At 42.0% G+C, this 17,007-nt stretch overlaps 1 protein-coding gene across 2 annotated transcripts in view; it reads right to left on the reverse strand.

Annotated features, from left to right (window-relative positions):
• The window catches only part of LOC129859331 (ADP-ribosyl cyclase/cyclic ADP-ribose hydrolase 1-like), a 28,772-nt gene extending 21,774 nt beyond the window's left edge, over window positions 1-6,998 (reverse strand). The window contains exons 1-4 of one of the 2 annotated variants that reach the window (XM_055928971.1): window positions 6,560-6,992; window positions 5,972-6,101; window positions 5,712-5,847; window positions 41-123 (exon numbers count right to left, since the gene is read on the reverse strand). In XM_055928971.1, coding sequence (XP_055784946.1) covers window positions 41-123; window positions 5,712-5,847; window positions 5,972-6,101; window positions 6,560-6,783 — 573 coding nt within the window. In that variant the 5' untranslated portion in view covers window positions 6,784-6,992. Of the gene's footprint in view, window positions 1-40; window positions 124-5,711; window positions 5,848-5,971; window positions 6,102-6,559 lie in introns of both variants that reach the window. The other variant, XM_055928973.1, reaches the window with a different exon arrangement.
• Window positions 6,999-17,007: the final 10,009 nt, after the last annotated feature.

A 17,007-nucleotide genomic window follows, 5' to 3' on the forward strand; every position in this document is an offset into this window, starting at 1 on the left:
TGGCCATAGCAGGCTCACTAACAGTCTGAAAAGAACTTACTGCTGCTGAGGCCCGATTCCAGAATGAACGAACTGTGTTGTTGACACAGTCTGTCCAGCCTGGGCACCCTGTGGTGAACGTTTCTGAGGAAACAGACAGACACACACACACACACACACACACAGAAGGAATGATGCAGGCATTACGAGGAAATGTTTTCTGACAGCACAAATTTCAAGAAACTTCATAATTGTTTGCTTGTTTCTCCATAATGTAGTGACGGAAGCAAACTGGATCATTCTAGGCTGTTCCATCACAATAGCCTTTGGCCAGAGGACCTGCTGAGATCCTCTGGCTCTGACCCACATGTCATTAACTATACTGTACTTTATCATGGTCGAATGTATAGTAAGGGCCCGTCCCAAATGGCACCATAAGAGTAGTACACTATAAACACTCCCCTCCGCATGTATTTGGACAGTGAAGCTAACATTTTGTCTCTATTCCGAACCATTTTGGAATTCAGATAAAATGTTTCATATGAGACAAGAATACAGAATGTCACCAAATATTTGAAGGTATTTTCATACATTTATTTGATTATAAGTAAGAATATAATTTGTTTCTGAACACTTCCATGGTAATGTGTATGCTACCATGATTATGGATAATCATGAATGAAATGTGAATAAACGATGAGTGAGAAAGTTACAGATGAACAAAGATCACACCCCCCAAAAATGCTAACTTCCCCTGTTATTGGTAATGGTGAGAGGTTAGCATGTTTTGTTGTAGCTTCTGTAACTTTCTCAATAATCATTATTCATGATTCATTCATAATCATGGTATTATCAGGAAACATTTAGAAGTGGTCAAAAACATCTGATCTACACACTTAATTAAAAGGACAATTACTCCATTTATCATCCCCCACTCAGTTCATAATGGGCAAAACATAACCCAAATTACAACCAAAACAAACTGCAAATGCATTCAACGAGTTTGTAGTCACAAGCTTGATGTAGTCATTGCGTGCTAGGAATATATGGGACCAAATATGAAATTTTTGACTACTTTAATATCCTAAGGGAATTTGCCCAAATACTAATGACTTCTTCAAATGAGGGGCCTAGGTAAAACAGAAATGTATGAAAATACCACCCCAAAAAAAGGTAACATTCTGTACTTTCGCATCATATGAAACATTTGATCTCAAATCCAAAAAGCTGTAGTATAGAGCCAAATGTAAAACTTTTGCTTTACTGTCCAAATACATACAGAGGGGAGTGGAGCTGTGCAATACATATGGAAGAGATTGCCATTTGGGATACATTCTAAAACAACCAGTACATTAGTGGTTTATACTGTACATGAATGGTCTATTAGCTGTCATTTTTTAGATTAGACATAGATCTGACAATTTACTTGACATGTTTATGGCTATCACTGTGTTATGTGGGTGTGACACCTACTCCAGTTGCCTGCTGCACTGCTGCATGGATTCCACCTGGCGATCTGTTCACCATCTGCCCTGGACTGTCTCCCCCTTGTCTGGTACAGGTACCCCCACCACACTCCCCCCCTCTTTCCCGAGCTTTCGCTCACCTCCAGCACACACGCACTGTTAGGGCGAGTGACTCTGAACTTAAAATGGCTAGCCCCAAGTCGTTATACTATTTGCGTCATGACTCCTGCATGCTTTGTTGACTATGAACTTTCTTGTTTACCCAACCTTGGGACAGACTATGTTTGTTCCCACACACGGGACTCGGACTCTCTATTGGTTACACAGACTTTTGGCCTCCCATCCTATTGTAACCACCTCTCGCAGGCTTTGTATTCATGTTACCTGATGAAATTGCTGTACAATATAATCATGTTGCCATCTAATGCACATTCAGATGTCATAAATCAGCACTGCTGAGCTCTCCCTGTCCTCTGCCGTGCCTTGATTGTATTCTTGCTGTTTATATCTGGAAATGCGCATGTACACCCTGGGCCATCTACTGTTGCTGGCCCCAATTCTGACTTGTGCTCTGATATCTGCTTCACTGATTTCTGCTCTCGTAAGAGCCTGGGTTTTCTTCACGTTAACACTAGAAGCTTATTACCTAAAATGGATCAATTGAAAGTGTGGGTTCACAGCTCCAATCCAGATGTGGTGGTCATTACTGAGAGTGTTTTGAATACTGATGTTAACCTTTCTGGTTATAACTTTTTTCGGCAAGACAAATCTTCTATAGTTGGATAAATGGCAATCTTTACAAAGGATCACCTTCAGTGCTTGGTTGTCTCCACCAAGTCTGTCCCCAAACAATTTGATTAGCTGGTTTTAAGCATTGTTGACTGTTGCGGGGTGCTATCGTCCTCCATCAGCACCGGCCTGTCCCCTTACACTAAGTCTGAATCTGTCCTGCTAGGTGACCTAAACTGGGACATGCTTAAACCACCTGACCAAATCCTAAAGCAATGGGACTCCCTAAATCTTTCTCAGATTATTATCAATCCCGCAAGGTATGACTCCAAACACCCAGAAAAGGCTACTCTCCTTGATGTTATCCTCACAAATAATCCTGATAGGTATCAGACTGATGGTTTCTGTAATGACCTAAGTGATCACTGTTTAACAGCCTGTGTTCGTAATGGCTGCTCAGTGAAACGACCTGTCCTGATTTGTCATAGACGCTTGCTAAAAATCTTTCAACTTTCCTTTATGTACTGGCCTCTGTAAAATGGTATAGAATCAGCTTGATCCCCCTCTGTCGTAGACGGTTGTACCTTCTTTGTTATATTTTCAATGGTATTGTTAACATACATGCCCCATAAAGAAAATGAGAATTAAAAACTGGTTCAGCCCCTGGCTTGACCATGATCTTGCAGAGTTACACCACCTCAAGAATTGCATTTGGCTGGCGAAAGGCTCGGCACACGCATACTCAGGCTGACTAACTCTCGTTCGGGCAAATGAGAAATAAGTGCACTCAGGCTATCCGGAAAACCAAAGTTTATTACTTTAAGGAGCAGTTCTCTCTCTGTGGGTCTAACCCCAAGAAGTTCTGGAAAACAGTTAAAGACCTGGAGAAGAAACCTTCCTCCTCACAGCTGCCCGTTGTCACGTTCCTGACCTGTTTTATGTTATTTTTGTATGTGTTTAGTTGGTCAGGGCGTGAGTTGGGGTGGGCATTCTATGTTTTGTGTTTCTATGTTTAGGTCACTTGTAATTAGCCTTATATGGTTCTCAATCAGGGACAGGTGTTTGACGTTTTCCTCTGATTGAGAACCATATATAGGTTGGCTGTTCACACTGTTTGTTTGTGGGTGATTGTCTTCTGTGTCTGTGTATGTTGCACCACACGGGACTGTTTCGGTTTGTTCGTTCATGTATGTAGTCTGTTCCTGTTCGTGCGTTCTTCGTCTATTGTAAGTTCTCAAGTCAGGTCTGTCTACATCGTTTATTTGTTTTGTAGTTTATTCAAGTGTTTTTCGTGTTTTAGTTTTCGTCTGTAAATAAATCATTATTTATTCACAACCCGCTGCATTTTGGTCCTCCGATCCTTCTCTCCTCTCCTCGTCCGAGGAGGAGGAAGAACTAGACACCCGTTACACCTGTGTCCCTTAATGTTGATGATGTGGTTGTTACTGACAAGAAGCACATGGCTGAGCTCTTTAATCACCACTTCATTAAGTCAGGATTCCTATTTGACTCAGCCATGCCTCCTTGCCCGTACAACATTTCCTCATCGCTCACCCCTTCTAATGTGACTAGCCCCGACACTCCTCCCTCTTTTTCGCCTGCCCCGCTACAAAGTTTCTCCCTGCAGGTGGTCACTGAGTCCGAGGTACTAAAGGAGCTCCTTAAACGTGACCACAAAAAACATCTGGGTCAGATGGTTTAGAGTCTAAACTTTAGACCCTTTTTTCTTTATTAAAGTTGCTACCCCTATCATCGCAAAGCCTGTCTCTCCTCTCTGGGAGGTTCCCATTGCTTGGAAGGCAGCCACGGTTCGTCCTTTATTTAAAGGGGGAGATCAAGCTGATCCTAACTGTTATAGGCCTATTTCTATTTTGCCCTGTTTATTAAAAGTGTTGGAAAAACTTGTCAAAAATCAACTGACTGGCTTTTCTTGGTGTCTATAGTATTCTCTCTGGTATGCAATCTGTTTTTTCCGCTCAGGTTATGGATGTGTCACTACAACCTATAAAGGTCCTCAATGATGTCACCATTACCCTTGATTCTAAGCAATGTTGTGCTGCTATTTTTATTGATTTGGCCAAAGCTTTTGATACAGTAGATCATTCCATTCGTGTGGCCCGGCTAAGGAGTATTGGTGTCTCTGAGGGGTCTTTAGCCTAGTTTGCTAACTACCTCTCTCAAAGAGTGCAGTGTATAAAGTCAGAACATCTGCTGTCTCAGCCACTGCCTGTCACCAAGGGAGTACCCCAAAGCTCAATCCTAGGCCCCACGCTCTTCTCAATTTACATCAACAACATAGATCAGGCAGTAGGAAGCTCTCTCATCCATTTATATGGAGATGATACAGTCTTATACTCAGCTGGCCCCTCCCTAGATTTTGTGTTAAACGCTTTACAGCAAAGCTTTCTTAGTGTCCAACAAGCTTTCTCTGCCCTTAACCTTGTTCTGAACACCTCCAAAACAAAGGTCATGTGGTTTGGTAAGAAGAACGCCCCTCTCCCCACAGGTGTGATTACTACCTCTGAGGGTTTAGAGTTTGAGGTAGTCACCTCATACAAGTACTTGGGAGTATGGCTAGACGGTACACTGTCCTTCTCTCAGCACATATCAAAGCTGCAGGCTAAAGTTAAATCTAGACTTGGTTTCCTCTATCGTAATCACTCCTCTTTCACCACAGCTGCCAAACTAACCCTGATTCAGATGACCATCCTACCCATACTAGATTACGGAGACGTAATTTATAGATTGACAGGTAAGGGTGCTCTCGAGCAGCTAGATGTTCTTTACCATTCGGCCATGAGATTTGCCACCGATGTGCCTTATGGAACACATCACTGCACTCTATACTCCTCTGTAAACTGGTCATCTCTGTATACCCGTCGCAAGCCTCACTCCCCCCTATCCGACATATCTACTGCAGCCCTTATCCTCTGCATACAACACTCATTCTGCCAGTCACATTCTGTTAAAGGTCCCCAAAGCACACACATCCCTGGGTCGCTCATCTTTTCAGTTCACTGCAGCTAGCGACTGGAACGAGCTGCAACAAACACTCAAACTGGACAGTTTCATCTCAATCTCTTCATCTAAAGACTCAATCATGGACACTCTTACTGACAGTTGTGGCTGCTTTGCGTGATGTACTGTTGTCTCTACCTTCTTGCTGTTTGTGCTGTTGTCTGTGCCCAATAATATTTGTACCATGTTTTGTGCTGCTACCATGTTGTATTGCTACCATGTTGTTGTCATGTTGTGTTACTACCATGCTATGTTGTCATGTGTTGCAGTCTTGCTCTGTGGTTGTCTTAGGTCTATCTTTATGTAGGGTTCTCTCTCTTGTCGTATGTGTGTTTTGTCCTATTTATTATTATTTATTTGTTTTATCCCAGCCCCCGTCCCCGTAGGCCTTTTGCCAGGCCGTTATTGTAAATAAGAATTTGTTCTTAACTGACTTGCCTAGTTAAATAAAGGTTGAATATGAAATGTAATTAATGAAAATGTACAGACTGATGGTGTGTAGCTCCATTTGAGTCTTACCATTGCTCTCCTCCTTGCCACACCAGGTCAGTCCATTCATGATGAAGCCGAGTAGCGTGTCCTCGAGGGTCAAGAAGCAATCTCGCTTCTCTGTGAAGTCATGCACTATTTTCTTTGTTTTGCTCCAGAACAACATCTGGTGGTGGAATGAAATGTAAAAAAAAATACAAATATTTACATGCAGCTGTCAATAAAACGAAACATATGAATATATTTGAGTGGTGTGTGTGTGAGCGAGCGTGTGTGTGTGGGTATCTCACCCTGTTACAGACGGGATCCTGGATCACAGTATGGATAAGGGCGTCATAGGCCTCCATCGGTACATTACATGGGTCCCTCCCCACGAATGCTTGCTGAAATGCACTCCATATCTTTTCACAGTTGTTTGCACTGGAACAATCACAGGAATGATCAAGAATACTATTACTGCATTATCATACAAATATGGCCAATCATTGATTGAGGAAGGAATAGCTCCCTGAGAAATGGTTACTGAATAGGAGAAAACTAAACTGTTTTAACTGTTCACTCATTGTGTTAAGCTGTCTTGACTGTATTATAGCAAGATGGGGAACAGTGAGAGAGTATCAGAGCAGAGCTTGAACAAGCTAGCCACCCTGTTGTTACAAGGCAAATCCACAACCACCTGTGCCATAAAGTAATACAGGTTCACATACAGACAGGGAGGCTACATCATAAATACAATTGAGTCTACATGTAATTATATTCAACTATGGCAATGGAATAAACTGCTGCAAAATGAGTTAACCTGAAGTTTGAGTTACTTTTAACAATAAGCTAAACATGTCAATTAAATGTGCAAAATATATCTAATAAAAGTTTCTCACCTTGAAGATTTGTTGTTCTGTATAAATGCTTCACATTTGTCAATAATCGTTTTTTTTAGGCTTTCACTCGATGGGCTAGAACTAGACAGTACGTGACTGTTCACTACTCCCAGAGAAATAGCGAGGATAACGACAAGTGAAAGTACTGCACAGAGACCCATGATTAGGCAGAGGCGAGTCCTTCGCTTTTTCCTTGCAAAACGGTGCAATTCTTCATGCTCCATGGCTACTCCTTGTTAAGTAAACTGTGAAATCGGCACTCAAAGGTGGTTTTGTTTTTGTTTGTGTTGTGCCAGTGGGATAGCCTATTGCCTTCAACACCGTCAGTGCTCTGAGTTCTATTTTCGGAGTTGGCCTTAGGGACAGTTTGCTACGACGTTACCACGCGAATACCTCTACTGCGAGGCACGGTACTGCATCTCAGTGATTAAGTCGTCACTACAGACGCCCTGGAACAAATCCAGGCTGTATCACAACCGGCCGCGATTGGGAGTTACATAGGGCGGCGCACAATTGACCCAGTGTCGTCCGGGTTTGGCCGGTGTATGCCGTCATTGTAAATAATAATTTGTTCTTTAACTGACTTGCCTAGCTAAATAAATACAATTAAAATGTGAAATTGCCTAGCCTACAATTTGACTGTGGTATAGTTAGCTTTATATTAAAGATTCATACTTTTTTCGTAACACTTAAACCACAGTGGTTTACTTAAGAAAAATACTTTGAAGTACCACTTAGGTCGTTTTGGGGGGTATCTGTAATTTACAACTTTTACTTTTACTCCTCTACATTACTAAAGAAAATATGTACTTTTTACTCCCATACATTTTTCCTGACACCCAAAAGTACTCGTTATATTTCGAATGCTCAGGCAGGACAGCAATATGGTCCAATTCAAGCGCCGCATTGTCATCCCTACTGCCTCTGATCTGGCGGACTCACTAAACAAGTGTTAGAGTGTGCCCATCTGTCCATAAATGAAACACAAAAAACTATACAATTGTGGCATCTTGTTTTCTTAATATAAGGAATTAAATGTATAGCATTTAATTGTACATTTTTATTTTACTCAAGTATTACAATGCAGTATTTTTCCACCACTGTACATTTAAACCAGATACTTTAAGACTTTTACTCAAGTAGTATTGTACTGGGTGACTCACTTTTACTTGAGTCTGACAATTGAGTACTTTTCCCCACCATTGTTAAACGGAACGTGCACGATAGAAATGAATTTGAATCAGCCGATGATGGCGAACAAGTTACAACCCTTGCTTTGCCATTCGGTGACTGCCATACATTTGTTTTCAGTTTGGATATTGGTTTGATATTCGGTGATTGCTCGTAAATACATATTCAATGGAAGAAAGGTCCGAGCATGATTAGAGTGATATATCTAGAATCAGATGACATTATGGAGCGAGGTATAGCCTTCGTTTTCTTTGTTTCGTTTTGTTTTCAAAAAGTGACCTTACCTTGGTTTCAATTGTGGAATAATGTGCACTTGAAGCTAAGGGACTGTCTTAAAAGTGCATTCAGCAGAACCCGGTGTTAACAGAAAATGTGTTTGTCCTACTTAAATTATATAGAGATCTTCAACCAATTTAGTTTTTTTACCCACAACAATTACATTAAAACGTGATGTTGTTAATTTCTTATGGTTTTATGTAAAACTACCAGGTCAAAAAACATAAATAGCCAATGATCTTTCTCACATCTTTCTTACACAATCTATAATAGCTTACTTACATGGGCTAGAGAGCTAAAATCACTTGTAGCAAAGTCACTGATGTCCCTAATTCATGATACACCCATTAGAATTCCCATTTTAAAGTTCCCTGATCATAAATTAATATTTCCGTCATAATCACAATTTTTAATAGCTTCCGATCCACACGTGCTAGAGATCTACAGATACGTGCTGTGTGTTTCCTGACCTCTATTATCAAAGCTATTTACTTTTGGTAAATCCGCCCCTTTGATTTTCTACAAATATTTATCATATTACTGCTGTGGTTATTTATTCACGTACAGATCATGCTTCCAGTCCAATTGACATATACATCTAAAACCACTTGATTTTAGGTCACTTACCTCCCTCCTCCATAGTACACCCATTAGAATTGCCATTTTTCATTTTAATGATTCTACATGAATATCTAAAACCACATACGATAATGTCACTGATGGTGCGTTCATGATAGGTTGGAAACACAGTTTTACGTGACAGTGATAATTTTTTCACTATTTCTTGCACAGACTGTAATTGAATAATACTGTACTAATAAAAATATTATAATTATTACTTACAAACAACGTTAGTTTGAATGTGTCTACAGTAATTATTTTATGACTAATGAACAAAGAATTGTATTAAAAAAAAATGTGCGTCAATTATGCCTCTATTATCTCTTTTTGGAACAGTCAACAAAAAACGGTACGTTTATTGAGAGCTAGAAAATAAAAGAATGCCCATAAAATATTTTTCAATTACACAGTGAGGAAGTTTCAAATCTATAAAAAAAAAAAAATATTAAACAGTGAATTTGAATAATTATTTACACTTTAATATATCATTAACATTCTTGCATTCTTCTATCTTACTTAATTTCTAATGTGCAAAACCAAGTATAGGGCTACAATGAATATGTACATACAATGATTACATTTCTGGGGGGGTTCAAGTCAATCCTTCAGGGGGAGGGGTTAATAAGTATTTGCCCCAATGACGAATAACTATAACACAAGAGTTGTGTCACACCCTGATCTGTTTCACCGGTCTTTGTGATTGTCTGGACCCCTCTCCAGCTGTCGCCCATCAATATAAATATTTAATGTGCAATTTAAAGTTTAATAAACATATGCTCAGGTTGTACAACCATGTCTCTATAGGCTACCTTTGAATTGACTAATTATCCGTTAAGTCATAATTTACCGAATTGTGGGGTGCAACCCCTGAGGGGGACGGGGGACCCCGGGGGGACAGGGGCGGTAACTGAACCAGATTGTAACACCTACAATAGCAAATTAACTTGATTCTTGAACACAATTAAAGCTGGTACTTTTTGTTTTATCTTAACGCTGGAGCCGCCAGTTGTTGCTCTCGACAACATAATTGGTGGATCCAATTATGTTGTCCTGGGTGACCCTATCGATGAGAACCTCAAATAAGCAGGTGATCTTTCTGCTCTCTTCCCTTCCTACATTTACATTTACATTTAAGTCATTTAGCAGACGCTCTTATCCAGAGCGACTTACAAATTGGTGCATTCACCTAATGACATCCAGTGGAACAGCCACTTTACAATAGTGCATCTACATCTTTTAAGGGGGGGGGGGGGGGGCAGAAGGATTGCTTTATCCTATCCTAGGTATTCCTTGAAGAGGTGGGGTTTCAGGTGTCTCCGGAAGGTGGTGATTGACTCCGCTGTCCTGGCGTCGTGAGGGAGTTTGTTCCACCATTGGGGTGCCAGAGCAGCGAACAGTTTTGACTGGGCTGAGCGGGAACTGTACTTCCTCAGTGGTAGGGAGGCGAGCAGGCCAGAGGTGGATGAACGCAGTGCCCTTGTTTGGGTGTAGGGCCTGATCAGAGCCTGAAGGTACTGAGGTGCCGTTCCCCTCACAGCTCCGTAGGCAAGCACCATGGTCTTGTAGCGGATGCGAGCTTCAACTGGAAGCCAGTGGAGAGAGCGGAGGAGCGGGGTGACGTGAGAGAACTTGGGAAGGTTGAACACCAGACGGGCTGCGGCGTTCTGGATGAGTTGTAGGGGTTTGATGGCACAGGCAGGGAGCCCAGCCAACAGCGAGTTGCAGTAATCCAGACGGGAGATGACAAGTGCCTGGATTAGGACCTGTGCCGCTTCCTGTGTGAGGCAGGGTCGTACTCTGCGGATGTTGTAGAGCATGAACCTACAGGAACGGGCCACCGCCTTGATGTTAGTTGAGAACGACAGGGTGTTGTCCAGGATCACGCCAAGGTTCTTAGCGCTCTGGGAGGAGGACACAATGGAGTTGTCAACCGTGATGGCGAGATCATGGAACGGGCAGTCCTTCCCCGGGAGGAAGAGCAGCTCCGTCTTGCCGAGGTTCAGCTTGAGGTGGTGATCCGTCATCCACACTGATTCCTCTCTCTCATATAGCATACCTTGAAACCTGTGAGCTAACTTGTAGGCTAAGTAATCGAAGTCAATGGAGACAATTTGAAAAATTTATATTTATAAATTAAGCACATATAACAATTTTACAGAAAATATATTTTTCAGTAATGGAAAGTTTCTAGTGCGAAGTGTGGCGATGCGCCTCTTGCTTGAGTACTATTTCTCAAACGTGACAGTTCTATTCAGATTAAGTTTGTGATTTGAAAGACAACTTTGGCAGCATTACACACTTTAAAATCTAATTCTAGTATATGCTGCAGAATTAGAGACACATCTCTGGCGATATCAGTTCAATTCTGTTTATGACAACAGCAGCAACCTACCCTTATTGTGTAGGTCTATAGAAAACACATTTGAAGGCCAACATTGTGGAAAAAACATTGTGGAAAAAAACACCAATCATGTAGCCTATATTCAACCTTTGAATCATAATATCCATAGAATACTTCAAAAACCACATTTATTTTGTATTTCAACAGAAATTAGGCCACCCTTGTTATGTCATCATGGATATGGGTTTGACATTATATTATAGGCCTATGAATGAGACAAAATCTATTTTTAGTGGCCAAAACAAGTTTTAGTTGCATAGGGCAGATAGAGTGGAATAAGGAGCTAATTACTTATCAAGGGAATGATTACATTTATTTTGTATTTTATTTATTTAACCTTTATTTAACTAGGCAAGTCAGTTAAGAAAAAAATATTATTTACAATGACAGCCTACTACGGCCAAACCCTAACGACGCTGGGCCAATTGTGCGCCACCCTATGGGACTCCCAATCACGGCCGGTTGTGATACAGCCTGGAATCGAACCAGGGTCTGTAGTGACACCTCTAGCACTAAGATGCAGTGCCTTAGAACGCAGCGCCATTCGGGAGCCCATTATGGGTCCAAATTGGGAATGGGTCTAAATTGGGAATTTAGCCAGGCGTTCCTAAACCGGGACGGTTGTTGCTAATGTGCGCTAATGTGAATAGAATGATGTTGTAAACAACAGTCAACATTCCGGGACATGGGCATGTCTTATATGGGCAGAAAGCTTAAATTCTTGTTAATCCAACTGCAGTGTCCAATTTACAGTAGCTATTACATTGAAAAAATAACTTGCTATTGTTTGAGGAGAGGGCACTTTTATCACTGCAACTGGTTTGATACATTCACCTCTGAAGGTAAATCATGTACTTACATTCAGTAATCTTGCTCTGATTTGTCATCCTGAGGGTCCCAGAGATAAAATGTAACATAGTTTTGTTTGATAAAATCTATTTTTATATTCAAATGTAGGAACTGGGTTCTACAGTTTGAACCCCTGCTGTCCTTGAAAACACATGTTTTACCAGATCTAATGTGTTATATTCTCCTACATTAATTTCTAATTTCCACAAACTTCAATGTGTTTCCTTTCAAATGGTATCAAGAATATGCATATCCTTGCTTCAGGTCCAGAGCTACAATCAGTTAGATTTGGGTATGTAATTTTAGGCGGAAATTGAAAAAAAGGGTCCAATCCTTAAGAGGTTTTAAAGCCCCTTCCGAAAGACAGCATCCTCCAGAGGACAATGTCATAGGCCCAATACCAAATCAACCCCTAGAACCTATTCCCTATGCACTTGTGTAGACCAGAAAGGATTTGATTGTACGGTGAAACTTCCACCTAGCCTATCAGAGAGCAAGTTGGAGCTATTGACATATTGATTACACCTGTAAAATCCACTCATGTAACGTCCTGACCAGAGTTCGTATGTGTTTTGCTTGTTTAGTGTTGGTCAGGACGTGAGCTGGGTGGGAATTCTATGTTGTGTGTCTAGTTCGTCTGTTTCTGTGTCCAGCCTAATATGGTTCTCAATCAGAGGCAGCTGTCAATCGTTGTCCCTGATTGAGAATCATATATAGGTGGCTTGTTTTGTGTTGGGGATTGTGGGTGGTTGTTTCCTGTCTTGTGTTTTGTCTGCACCAGCTAGGACTGTGACGGTTAGTTTGTTTTGTCATTTTGTATAGTGTCTTGTTTTGTGTTAATTAAATAATGGAAAATTACCACGCTGCACATTGGTCCTCAGATCCTTCTCGCCTCTCCTCGTCTGAGGAGGAGGACGACTTAGACTGCCGTTACAACTCAGATCTCCACACTCTAAAAATAAAAGGTTCTTGGACTATCTTTTAGGGGTTCTTCAAATTGAAACTGTGGGGGAACCCATATAAGTTCTTCGAAGAAACCTTTAAAATTATTCTTCAAAGAACCCCTTTTAATGGGTCCTCAAAGAACCTTTTGAAGAACCTTTTGGGGTAAATCTTTTAACTACCCCCCCACCCCTTTTATTATAATTATTATTCATAATAACAATACGCATATAAATAACAACAATAACACAAAGTTTGAGTTGTCAGGGTTTATGATTTGAGTGACAAAACAGAATAAAAAAATCTAAATATGAGGTAAACTCCCAGCAGAGCCCAAAGTCCAATGGGTATATCCTCTGTCGTGTTGATGTTAATGTGTTGATGTTCTCCTTATCCATAGCCAGAATGATTTTGCAGTGTATGGTGATCGAACAGGTTTCCTGTTATATTCATCAGAGGTGTAGGGAGGGTGAAGTCTGTGAATCCAAAAAATAGCAATTATACAATGTTTAATAAAACAGTATTCATACCTTGGTTTTTGTGGTTGTCATACACGTACCTTGTCCATAATGTAGAGGCCCATGGGATTTTCATTGAAGAGGTAGGGGAGGAGGATGGTACATTTGATCTGCATAACATACCAATACCAATTGACATACCTTTGTATGCCTCCTCGTCTATACAGTGGGGCAAACAAGCATTTAGTCAGCCACCAATTGTGCAAGTTCTCCCACTTAAAAAGATGAGAGGCCTGTAATTTTCATCATAGGTACACTTCAACTATGACAGACAAAATGAGAAAAAAAAATCCAGAAAATCACATTGTAGGATTTTTAATGAATTTATTTGCAAATTATGGTGGAAAATAAAATAAGTAAACCTCAGAAGAAACCTCTTCCTAGATGAACTCCACCTCCTATGAGGTTCTTGGAAAAACCTTTTGGGGTTCATTTCAGAGCCAAGAACCCTAAGGTTCTTCAAAGAACTTTGAAGATCTTAGAAGAACCCTTGTTGAACCCCGAATTTTGCATAGGGTCGATTTGGGATTGGGCCATACACCACTTCCAAGACCCAGTTCACAACATGCAGAGGCAAGACACCATTTGGGGGGAAGGGATTGAATGTTGCAGAGGGGCAATAAAGTGACCTTAAATTATGAAGTGATAGTATTCAAATGTAGAAAGAAGTGGAAGGCGCGCAACCAATGTGAGCCAAGGTGCAACTAAAACATTTTACCATAACTGAAAGGAAAGAGGTAACGCCGCTCACCATTATATTTGTTTTTATTTTATTTAAACAACTACTAAAAGCAGGGGTTGGAACCAAAATTATTTTTCAAACTTTTAGTTCTGAACAGAAGCACAATTTTTTTCGTTCAATTGCCACTGTTCCAACCAGCAAGATAAAGTTCTGAACCACTTCGAAACAAAACAAAGTACTGGCTTATATCGTTCATTTCTTTTCCTTTTTTAACCTTTCAAATCAACCGTTTTTTTTCTCCATTTTAGCTAATTAAATTAGGCTACTTAACCAATCAGTGCAGATAGAGTAGGCAAGATATTTGTTCACATGCACAATGGACAGACAAGTGTAGCCTATGACGCCAGATGCAACTGAAATGTTGCGGGTGGGGAGAGAGCGAGAGAGGGTTGAGGAGAAGTCTTGAAGCACTGGACATCTTGTTATGACATGCGTTATCTGAATTAGGTCCACAGAATTACAGTGCATTGGGATAGTATTAAGACCGCTTTACTTTTTCCACATTTTGTTATGTTACAGCCTTATTCTAAAATTGATTAAATAATTTTTTCCCTCATCAATCTACACACAATAACACAATCCCTACCGCTGAAAAACATCCCCACAGCATGATTCTGCCACCACCATGCTTCACCGTAGGGATGGTTCCAGATTTCCTCCAGACATGATGCTTGGCATTCAGGACAAAGAGTTCAATCTTGGTTTCATCAGACCAGATAATCTTGTTTTTCATGGTCTGAGAGTCTTTAGGTGCTATTCGGCAAACTCGAAGGGGGCTTTCATGTGCCTTTTACTGAAGAGTGGCTTCCATCTGGCCACTCTACCATAAAGGCCTGATTGGTGGAGTGCTGCAGAGATGGTTGTTCTTCTGGAAGGTTCTCCCATCTCCACAGAGGAAGTCTAGAGCTCTGTCAGAATGACAATTGGGTTCTTGGTCACCTGCCTGACCAAGGCCCTTCTCCCCCGATTGCTCAGTTTGGCCCGGGCGGCAAGCTTTAGGAAGAGTCATTGTGGTTCCAAATTTCTTCCATTTAAGAATGATGGAGGCCACTGTGTTCTTGGCAACCTTCAATGTGGCAGAAATTTTTTGGTACCCTTCCCCAGATCTGTGCCTCGACACAATCCTGTCACGGAGCTCTACGGATAATTCCTTCGACCTCATGACTTGTTTTTTCCTCTGACATGCACTGTCAACTGTAGGACCTTGTATAGACAAGTGTGTGCCTTCCAAATAATGTCCAATAATTTTAATTTACCACAGGTGGACTCCAATCAAGTTGTAGAAACATCTCAAGGATGATCAATGGAAACAGGATGCACCTGATCTCAATTTCGAGTCTCATAGCAAAGGGTCTGAATACTTATGTAAATAAGGTATTTCTGTTTTTAATTGTATTAATTTGTAAAAATGTCAAAAAACCTGTTCCCGCTTCTTCATAATGGGGTATTGTGGGCAGATGGCTGAGGATTATTATTATTATTTTTTTTAGAATAAGGCTGTAACATAACAAAATGTGGGAAAAGTCAAGGGGTCTGTCACGTTGCTGACCTGTTTTCTGTTGTTTTGTATGTGTGTGATGGTCAGGGCGTGAGTTTTGGGTGGGCAGTCTATGTTTTCTGTTTCTATGTTGGTTTTGGGTTGCCTGGTATGGCTCTTAATGAGAGGCAGGTGTTTTGCGTTTTCCTCTAATTGAGAGTCATATTAAGGTAGGTTGTTCTCACTGTTTGTTTGTGGGTGATTGTCGCTGTGTCTGTGTATTTTGCACCACACGGTACCGTCTCGTCTCGTTTGTTCGGTCGTTCCTGTTCATGTGTTTCCTCGTTTCATGTAAGTTCATAGTTTAGGTCTGTCTAGTTCGTTTTGTTATTTTGTTTATCATTCAAGTGTATTTCGTTTCGTGTTTTTCCGTCTTGTCAAATAAACATTATGTATTCATCACCCGCTGCGCCTTGGTCTACTCACTCACCGAAAGAGAGCCGTTACAGAATCACCCAACCAAACCCAGATCAAGCAGCGGGTTAACGGACAGCAACGACAGCAGCAGTGGGAAAAGGAGGATTGGACATGGGAAGAGATCCTGGACGGTAAAGGACCCTGGGCAGAGCCAGTGGAGTGTCGCCGCCCCAAAGCGGAGCTGGAGGCAGCGAAAGCGGAGAGGCAACGTTATGAGGCAGCACGGAAGCAAGGCTGGAAGCCCGCAAGTACTACCCAAAAAATTCTTGGGGGGGACTAAGAGGTAGTGGGCCGAGGGCAGGTAGGAGACCTGCGCCCACTTCCCAGGCTTACCGTGGAGAGCGGGAGTACGGGCAGACACCATGTTACGCAGTAGAGCGCACGGTGTCTCCTGTACGGGTGCATAGCCCAGTGCGGGTTATCCCACCTCCCCGCACTGGTAGGGCTAGATTGGGCATTGAGCCAAATGTCATGAGGCCGGCCCTACATATCTGGCCACCAGTACGTCTCCCTGGGCCGGCTTACATGGCACCAGCCTTACGCATGGTGTCCCCGGTTCGCCAACACAGCCCAGTGCGGGTTATTCCACCTCCCCGCACTGGACGGGCTACGGGGATTATGCAACCAGGTAAGGTTGGGCAGGCTCAGTGCTCAAGGGAGCCAGTACGCCTACACGGTCGGGTATTTCCGGCGCTCCCTCCTCGCCCCAGCCCAGTACCACCAGTGCCTACACCACGCACCAGGCTTCCAGTGCGTTTTAAGAGCCCTGTTCCTCCTCCACGCACTCTCCCTATGGTGCGTGTCTCCAGCCCAGTGCCTCCAGTTCCGGCACAACGCACTAAGCCATCTGTGTGTCTCCAGAGCCCTGTACGCACTGTTCCTTCTCCCCGCACTCGCCCTGAGGTGCGTGCCCTCAGCCCGGTACCTCCAGTTCCGGTACCACGCACCAGGCCT

Source organism: Salvelinus fontinalis, chromosome 7, assembly GCF_029448725.1.
Source record: "Salvelinus fontinalis isolate EN_2023a chromosome 7, ASM2944872v1, whole genome shotgun sequence".
Lineage (NCBI taxonomy): Eukaryota > Metazoa > Chordata > Actinopteri > Salmoniformes > Salmonidae > Salvelinus > Salvelinus fontinalis.